This window comes from Apiospora hydei, assembly GCF_038363865.1.
Source record: "Apiospora hydei strain CBS 114990 chromosome Unknown utg000009l_segment0_segment0, whole genome shotgun sequence".
In the NCBI taxonomy this organism is placed as follows: domain Eukaryota; kingdom Fungi; phylum Ascomycota; class Sordariomycetes; order Amphisphaeriales; family Apiosporaceae; genus Apiospora; species Apiospora hydei.
In genome coordinates, this window is record NW_027117368.1 from 1,119,187 (window position 1) to 1,129,019 (window position 9,833).

A 9,833-nucleotide genomic window follows, 5' to 3' on the forward strand; every position below is an offset into this window, starting at 1 on the left:
TTCCGGCAGTCTCTGGGATGGTTAATACGGCACGCGGCTGTGTTGAAGTTACCCGTACGTAGGGGTATGCAGGTAATCTAACCCGTGATTCACACCAGCCTATCGTGACGAGCGGAAGAGGAATTTGTTACCCGGGGCAGGAAAGATGACAGCGCGAACACACCCATTTGTTATCTGACGGAAAGAGAACCCGGGAGGGGATCACAACGGTCTTGATTTGCCCGGGGCATGTACACTTTCCACTTGTGGAAACGAACTGGGCTCGTTCGCGGCGGCAGGCACCGCGGGGAAGAATGGGTGTCACTCGCTGTTCTAGCGACGTTGGGTTGCACAAGGCTTTGTATGGCTGCCTGCTTGTTTGCCTCTTGATTCCGATTGGCTCGAGTATACGCTTTGCTGCCAACCCCCAAGAACACCTGCCTACTTTCACCTACCCAATGCGCTCGAACTCACATGCTTCCTGGTTCTCCGTCCTTCCATTGACGTCTTCCACGCTTCGATCTTAGTATGTGTCAGCAGTGTCGGCCAGACAAAAAAAGGTAATCTGATTCGAGGAGCGTCTGCCCGTCCGCCCACCGGGCGAGACATTCCCTATGACAGTTGTGCCATGGCAAACTGACCTATAGGATCGAAAGCCGGGCAAGGGACCTCGTGGATTCTAACCAGTGAGCATACACCCAATCGGGTCACAACAACGACCGTGGTCAGTTACTCACCCACTTTCCCACCCTGGCAGGATAACGCCCCCCCTTTACACCAGTGCCCTCAAGTCCGGAGCCCCAAGCAAACGTCCTCGTTCCTGGATAGGGAACAGCGGTACGGGAAAGGGGCGTCATAGGGGTCCCGGGCACCTGGTTCGTGGCTCGCGGGGGACAGAAGCCGATATGTGAGACCACGTTTTTCGGCTGCCTCCCCCATGTCTCCCCGGTCGGAAGCGAGGAAAAGGGCCCTGCCGGTTAATCGTGTCAATCGTCAGCCATGCATGAAGCTTAAGTGTCTAGCTGCGCCGGGGAAGGCTTCCGGCAAGCTTGGGTGCGTCCGTCATCAACAGCCCTCCCCCCTTAATAGCTCGAGATGGAAACCTCCCAATGACCACCTTCACACCCGTCGCAAGATAGAGCCGCCTGGCCTGGTCCAGGGGTGCTCGGGTAACTCCTTGGATCCGAACCGGCGGCAAGCAAAAAGCATCGCCCGACGACCGTTGTGCTACCAAACTGTCGTTCTCATCTACCGGTCAAACAACAGGGCATGCACGTGCGATAGAGTGAGCGGTATAGTATACTGTTTGATCATTCTCATGGGAATAGGCGGGCGCAGCTTCGCAGTTCCTGCCGGCTATATAAATGCCGACCCAGGCGCGCCAGGATGGAAAATAGATACGGAGATTTTATGCCTTTCAAAGCCATGCTCCTTCAGTAACAGGAAAATTGCACAAACACTTCAAACACTCGTCGTTACCATGTCGAGCAGTCGTCCGATGCAAGATGGGTGAGTCCTCTTCACCAGTACTCGGTTCTTCTCCTATTGGTGGCCTTAACCACTTCTCCCACCTTTTACTTAGTATAGGGGAGGTAGATACTAGAATTGGATGAAGCAAGAACTGTGCTAACATGTCGGGGCCATCCCTCTGTCATGCCTAGGAAACATCATGAGAAACCCTCGCATAAATTTTCCAGCAACGGTGTCTCAGCCTCAGCGACGGCCGGCTCTACTACTTCTTCTACTACCAATACCGCTGCTGCCGCCGCCGCGCCTCATAGCCATGCTATGAGAGCATACGTGACGGAGCCGGGTTCCGCTGGCAACCGTAATGCCGCGCTACACGGCAGCCAACCTCGCCCCGAGGCCGAGGTCGTCAAGGAGTTCGAGATGAGAATGCAAATGCAACTCGACGATTGCATGAGAAAATTATCTCCTTAGTAGCAGAAGTGTTGATATGGATAGGTGGGTTGAGGAGGCTCTATCAGTTCATCATGGAACTTATGTTTCACTATTGGAGTATCGGTGTGTCTATCTTATTGTGCAAATCTCTCAGTTGAGATAGAAAGGAATAGGTAGATATAGACATGGAGGCATTGGAGACGCTAGAAAGTTAAGTTAAATAAAATACGCCGGTGGTTTCTCAACGACAGTGCTTCTATCCAGCTGCTGGCTGGCTGGCTGGCTGGCTGTTCAGATCTCCATGCCTTGAAGACTTCTCGAGGGACTGGCTCGGTCTTTGTGTTGGACTTCAACATGGTGGCGATAGAACGTGGATATATGCCTTCTCGATCTCAAACACTAAATACTATATGCAGGTCTCTCGTGGGCTAGGTATAGCTGCCCAAGTATCTCAGATCAGACTTTGTTGGTAACGTAGGATTAAAGGGAATAGGAAGATCCCCCACACTCCTGATAGCACTCAGCAGTCCAGTCGATACCAATTTGGCTACAGTCTCCTCTTTTAATTGAATGTCAGCACGCATATATCAAGTAGTTACAATGCGACCATATAAGCAAAGACGTGTTGCGCTCGCTCCTAACCGACCCGAATGTTACAGCCCCTTACAGTGCTGCCAATGTGCCGCCCGCCATGAAAGCCCATGTAAAAGCGAATCAATTTAGTCATTATTCCGTTAGTAAGCTGTGTATTTGGCGACTCACAATAGCAACTATAAGGTAGCTACCCCATCTGCCACTATCAGCAGTTACCTTCTAGTGCCGCACACATACACACTTGCTTGGGTGCCTCACTTTATCCCGCTCTCCTTCCACTTCACTAATAACCCAACATTCAGGGTAGTTCATATGTGCTTTTGGTTGTATGTCCTTTCGATATCACCTCCTGTGTCATCGGGCCTCGTTACACCCTCTTGACCCCGCTGGCCCAGGTATGTGCACCAAGGGACGAGCGATTCTTGCTCCATCAGCCTCAGCTACTAGAGCTGTGAGCGTACATGTCGTGTTGACATATTTAGCACACAAACGGAGGTGACATCCAGAGCGAGATACCAGATGAGGCAATGCTCGTGGGGAAGGGGCCCGGATTTTGATATTGGAGGAAGGAGGATCAGATTCACCGGGTTGTCAGCGTGGCACTCCGAGCTCAGGGGGAAGAGGAACAAGCCAAACTATGATCTTCGCGCAGGAAGTACAGCTCTCAGGACTCTACGTAAGCGATGTCCCATCCAAGTATACGAGCCTGCCTGACCGTCGCCAACCATGGAGGGATTGGATCAACTTCGAATAGACATCATCGAGGATATACAGTATGGTGGTTTTGTAACTGCTGTATCATACAAGCTCGACGATTTCCACGTAGTAGATGATTCAGGGCGCAAGCAGCTGGCCTGTTCTGTCTTATGGACCACTCAACACCCCCGTCCCCCTTTTCCGTTTCCTATTGCGCCAGGGCCCTCGACTGCAAAAAAGTCACCTTGGCAGTCTCAAAATCCTCTAATACCATCCTGTTCGCCGCCAAACCACCGGCCCTTTAAGGACCGTACTCGATGCGCGTACTGTCATACAAAGAAGTTATTGCCTCGCTGACTCTCCACGAGCCTACCTCTTCGCCCCCTATACTCCTAAAGACTTCCACCACATTGCTGATGGCTCAAAAGGACCATACATATATACTTGTGGATGGTAAATGGCTATAACGTCAGTACTACCCACGTTTTGGTCAAGATGGGCGAATCCAAAGTAGGCTTAAATAATACTCCCAGGGCGGCCCTGATCGTTGTATTACATAAACTCATTATCTATACACGATATCTCATCTCTGGTATTTCGGGTTACACAGCAATACAACATTCTGCGTATAAATTGCTCTAGATATTCAGAACCAACTAAACGCAGACCCCCTCGAATATAAACCATCAAACATCTACCAGAACCTGCAGAAGGAGGAAGTGTTTCTTCTCGTCTTCCGGTACACATAAGTGCGAGCTCCTTCATTTGTCTTTAGTCCTACCAAGTACCTGCTTGGCACCACCACCAACAGCCGCTGTCTTAGATCCCGTATGTGACATATTCGATAAGTATCGTTTGACGCCGCCAGGATGGGGCCCAATGGCGCCAAATATGCAGTACGCAGACAGATTCTAGCGACTGTTGAACCCCACGCAAGACAACAAACCCTCTCAGCTGGCATCCCATTGGAGCATTGGCAATGTGTCGGGAAGCAGTCCGTTAGTCATTACATCGAGGACGAAGGTCGTACAAGGGAAATCAATAACTCCACCACCTATATGTGAGGGTTTATATAGGACACCAGCCCCCCGAGCGAGCTCCGTAGCACGCTGCGTAGCACGTATACATATCTCTCTCTACATGTCGCATGCGGGACGACGCCATTGATTCGATAGACCGAGCTTCACACGAGAAAGTGGCGCTTTCCATCTTGTACTCTCGCGCCAAAAAAAGGGATCATTGCTCAGGGCTGAGGCGTAAGCGGTCACATCCCAATCAATCAAGACAAGCACACCCACCCCCCACACAAAATCAATGTGGGTGGCTGCCTTTGGACGCTCGGATGGCTGCAGCCCACCGAGATTGACAAGCTGCGAGATCTCTCGTGCTCGTTTTCTTGTACTTGGATCTGCCCTCCAGCATGCTAGGGAGGTAGGTATAGTGTAATGTATATGTACATGTAAGTATGTAGGTAACAATGTGCCAGACCCCCTCAAAAGTGGCGGGACTGGGGTTCTGTATCCAGGGCGTGTGTATGTCTGGGTACTTGCATTTGATCTTTCTTGCTGCCTTACCTTACATTTACAGTACAAGACTGCGGCAAAAAGAAATGAAGAGACAGAGCGACGGGCACATCCACCCGGGGCTGCGCTTCCGGTCAACTGTCGGAGAGAAGCACGAACGCCCCTGTCGTTCTAGCAGAGCTGAATTTAAGTAGATGCGGGCAGCCCACGGGAAGGCGCCGCTAGAAAGTGACACCCTGCCTGGACCGCATGTACACCACAGGTAGGCGGTAGGCGATCGGATGTGGTAAAAGCTGGGGGGAGGGGGTCGACGACTCGATCGACCACATGCATATCATAGAGCAGACCACCGAGGAAGAGGGTGGAGTTTGCGAAATGTTGATGCCCAGCCATTTTGACAGGAGGCCCCATTGTCAGCCTGCCCAATGCGAATGATCAATTGACGAGGCTATTGATCGACAAAGTGGGAGTCTTCATGGCGCAGTGTAGAGAGTAGGTGTGATGCCGAATATACCTACATACATGAGGTATGTAGCCAGGTGCCAGGGGTTGCTCAGTAGTGCCCGCTCCGCGGTTGATTAATGACAGGTCAGGCACAGACAGCGGCACCTCTTGAACGACGAATGGAAAGCAAGTCATTTGAATCAGGGCTCATCCTCGCACGACGGTAGGGCTGCCTTACGTGCAAACCGCCCCGGATTGATGATCTGAGGCCAATGTCTGGGGGAGAAGCCTGGGAACTGTGTGCGTAGGTCAGCAATGGGCAGGTGTAGGTAGGTACTTTGACAACCCTTGACAGCCGCCCCTCCTTAGGTCTCAACTACAGTATTACCACCGGATCCCCCTACCGAGGCGGAAAAGAAGGGAAGGACAAGAAAAAGAAAAAGAAAATAAAGACAAGAGACATGATCGATCCACCCATCTATCAGAATTGCATGTCTAGCCCTGCCAATACACGAAAGCTCAGCCAATAACCCCCATGCTCCAAATGATCTGCGGGCAGAGGGGTTCGTCTAAAAATCTGACCGGTCATAACCCCCCTTGCCCATCCGTCCATCCATCCCCAGTCCCCCCAATTGCCAGTGGGCAGGGCAAGGGCATGGGGGCTGGGGGGCCCATAGCATAGCATAGCATAGCATAGCATATAGCAGGGCGTGGGCTGAGCAACAACAATAACAATAATAAGAAATTGCTTGATGTTTGCCAGAAGAAAGGAATCACGTTGTATTGAGCCGCCTCGGTCGATGGATTGGACGAACATCCACGAAAGAGCAAACGCCTACCTACTCAGCTTAACATATCTTGGCGTGTGTCAAGCAATTAGAGCATGCATGAGGTGGGAGGCTTGCCGCTGATCCAGTCGACCGGGTCCGCCCGGTGCGTATGGTGCGTGTGGTGCAAGTGCAAGTGCAAGCAGTAGCAGCAGCAGCAGCAGCAGCAGCAGCAGTCGAAGCAGTAGCAGTGTACCATAACCGACATGCATTATATGTATACCTATACATGCACATCAATACTGACATACCTACCTGCCTACAGAACCACAAATGGAAATGCTCCGAGATCGACATGCAGCCGCCTGGTTGCCGGTCCTCCCTCGCCAGCCAATCACAAATACCCCCTGGCCGTAAAGGGCAACCATGCCAGGATGCTGGAAGGAAAGGGGGGTGTTGGGATTTGTGCAAGACAGAGCTGGCCAATACTACTGGAACATAAGAGAGTAGCAGAGTAGGCACGTAGGCACGTAGGCGCGTAGGCACGGTAGGCATGCACTGCGCTGCACGACTGACTGCAGCATGTCGCACGGCGGCCTTCTTCCCGAATCCGGGTCCGTGGCGATTGAGGCTGGCCAATGATCCGCTTGTCTAGGTGGATTGAACATAGAGAAATGCATAAACCACATGCACCACCAGCAGATCAGGACGAGGCCACGGATACATACCTCTCTGATCGATGAAAACCGCCGTGCTGCATGTGGCGGGTGCATGTGGAAAAGCAAGGTCTGGGCCAACAACCCAAATACGCAGTACAAGAAGTTGTGTTGTTGTTGCTGCGTTGTGGGTGGTCCAGAAATCAATCGTATGTTGATATAGGCAATGAATGTCACAGGAGTCGGTGGATTCATCTTCAGGCGCATTCTCGTCGGGCTCGGACGCTGACTCCATGCACCCGTTAGGCTCAATTGCCGCGCCGAACAATCTCGAACAAGGAGCAAGTACAGAGAACAGACAATACAATGTGTCTGTCTGTCAGTTGCCCATACCACATATCACCACCAAAATGCGTACCCGAGAATGCTACGCCACAATTAAGGTTAAACAAGTGACAGGAAGAAGGGGGAAAAAAAGACCTGGGCACTGAGGGGCGAGGCGCTTGCGCAATGTGACAGCAAGCGAACTTACATACTGGCAAATTGCTGCCCAATGAGCTCATTTGGGGAGAAGGAAGATACGAAAAGCCCTGGCGGATGGATCGATGGTATCAATCAGCGTTCCATGAATGGCAGCATGCTGAGATGAGTCCATGTTTACTTGGGCCGGCATAGGTTGCTTGCAGTGTGGTTGTAGTGTGGTTGTAGGTTGCAGTGAGGCTGAGCCCGGCTCTTTTCTTTTTGGTCCAGGCCTGAATGTCGCTGATCATCGCTGATTTGAGGGTCGACACTCTAAATTTCTCGCCTGTCAGGCAGGATTTGTGCCCAATAAGCGCCACTGGTTACATGTATGTCGTCCCCAAGTCTTTCTTTGCCTGTGACCACCTCCAGGTCGCCCCGAGATAGAAATGTCACGGCAAATCATCATCGGAAAAGGAAAGAGAAACCGACCAAAAAAACCACGGCAAAAGGTAAAAAAATAAAAACACTTCTAAAACCAACATGTACAGGTACAGCTGAGCGGCGTGAGCGTTCATACAATCCATGTCCATACGCGTACACCCATCCATCATCATTAGACCGTCCATGCCGGAACACCACCAGCTTGTACAAGAAAAGCCCGTGAGAGCAGCCGTCTTCTTTCTCTATATTCCTTTTTGGCCTGTCCGTTGACTCATTCATACCGAGAGCCCTCGTGGGCATCCCATCCGTGCATAAGCAGAGAGTGTCCCACTCAACGAGCATCCACCCCTTGCCCATATCTCACACCTGCTGCTTCCAATGCTCGTGGCCAGAAACGAGGGAGGCGATAGATAGCTCGCCAGTCCCCTTGATGCCTATGCCTGCCAACCATCAAGGCCCAACCGCAGAAAGACGCCCCGTGCAGAGCGACACCCTGCCACGATACCAAAATAAGGACTGGGAGGCAAATTGCTGCCTCACCAAAGCCCAATAAACCCCGAAAATATACAGAAACCCATCCTTCTACTCCGTGACCACCCCTATAATCCACAAAGGGTATAGCAAGACAAAACTTGGCTCTCCTGATCAGGTGGTAGGCCGACCAGGACCCAGAAAATGGTACAGTTGTAGTCTACCGAGTCCAACACTCAACGCCTAGCCAGTGCTGGTATCATACACGTAAAGTCAATCAATGATGCTGTCATCCAACCATCGTATGCGGATTGGTGACATAGCGGCTGCATCCGCAAACCAATTATCTCGAGTTGTGGTGACTCGAGCTTGAAGCGTTCGCAACGGATGCGTTATTCGTCACGGCCCCGTCTGCATTCTCGTAAAAGTCGAGGCACTCCGAAAGAACTATCTCCAAGTCAGTCAGGACTCCCGACACGATGGGGGAGAGGGGCGTCGTCAGTAAAGGGGGAAAACGTACTCTCGATGATGGGTTCTTCCCAGACACCGTACTCGTAATCGACAAGGCCATGCCGCTCAATTCCATCGCAGAGCCGCACAATTTCTTTGCCCATTTTCTTGAGGCTTTCCTCGCTCACCAGTGTCTGGCCTCTCTGAGGTGGAATACCCGAGCCAACCATGTCCTTTTGCTTCTGTAGCAGAGCCAGCCATGCATGGTTGAAATCGTGCCAGAGCTTGATGCGGTCATGGTGCAATTGGGGATTATCGGCAGCTAGACCTGAAGAGACCATTGATTCGTTAGCAGGAGTGCAAAGTGCCACAGAAAGAACCCCCTAAACGTACCCAATTCAGCGACTTTGGAAAGCAACCAGTCGGAAACAGTCAAGAGAGATTCACTAGCCGACACCAAGACGCCGTTGCGGATATTGGTAAAAATTTCCTTCAAAGCCGTCTGGTACTGCTCATAGGCCTCGCCCATCTCTGTCGAATTAGAATATTCCTGCTCTTCCATGACCTGATCTGGCGCGCTAGCTTGCTGTGACATTCCGCTCATTGACGCAATGCTGCTGGGGTACTGGTGAAGCATTGCGCGCTGGTCCGCCGGGCTTTGTTGATATACTCCCGAAGTGCTCGAAGAAGCTGCTTGAGCCTGGAGGGCAGGCGCCGCACCCGCGTTGGTTGGCTCGCTCGGGAAATAAGACGCGGCCACATCCGTCGGCATCATCTGCAGAGCTGCAGGCTGCCGCGACGGGAATTGTTGAGTCGTATCGTAAACGGTGTTTTGCGCGCTCGTTTGCGGGACGTTGTACATCAGAGAGGGATTGTATGCGCTAAAGTTTTGTGTTTGTCGTGTATCCTGCCCATATTCGGACTGGTATGGCATTGTGTTCTGTGGCATCGCGGTCGAGAACGCCGCAGCAGGCTCCTGATAGTAGCCGCTGTAGGCAGCCGTCCCGCCCATGCCTCGAGCCGTCGATGGGGACGTGTTGAGTGGCGCAGGCCGATACCTCTCTGACGCGCCTGCGCCGGCACCGTACGACCTTCGTTGCGCATTGGCATCATGAACCGGATATCTAGGATTAGAAGTGGCACTGACGGGCGGTTCGTTCTGCCTCCTCCTTCGCGCGTTGTCATCCATGCCACAGTTCTTAAGGTTGCCAGACGCCGGTGACTGCGATCCCAGCCGAGGCGCCTCCAACGATGGGACGGGATTAGAGTAGAGTAAGGCCAGTTTGCTGTAACGTTCGGTCACGCGACCAGGCCGCGTAGAGCTACTTTTCGATTACAGAGGGGGTACAAAAAGCGATGGTACCAGGCGCGAGAGCGGGAGATGGAGGGCGAGGTGGTGTACAACGGACGATGGGTTGATGGTATCGAACCGCGCAAACAGTTCGTCG

General features: G+C 52.2%; 2 protein-coding genes across 2 annotated transcripts; one reads left to right on the forward strand and one right to left on the reverse strand.

Moving 5' to 3' along the window:
* Positions 1-1,459: 1,459 nt before the first annotated feature.
* Positions 1,460-1,920, forward strand: PG997_012107 (uncharacterized protein; the record flags this gene model as incomplete). Its single annotated transcript, XM_066816421.1, has 2 exons — positions 1,460-1,488; positions 1,677-1,920. The coding sequence occupies 2 exons, from the start codon at positions 1,460-1,462 to the stop codon at positions 1,918-1,920; spliced, it is 273 nt and encodes a 90-aa protein (XP_066662113.1).
* Positions 1,921-8,393: 6,473 nt separating this feature from the next.
* Positions 8,394-9,574, reverse strand: PG997_012108 (uncharacterized protein; the record flags this gene model as incomplete). Its single annotated transcript, XM_066816422.1, has 2 exons — positions 8,394-8,713; positions 8,779-9,574. The coding sequence occupies 2 exons, from the start codon at positions 9,572-9,574 to the stop codon at positions 8,394-8,396; spliced, it is 1,116 nt and encodes a 371-aa protein (XP_066662114.1).
* Positions 9,575-9,833: the final 259 nt, after the last annotated feature.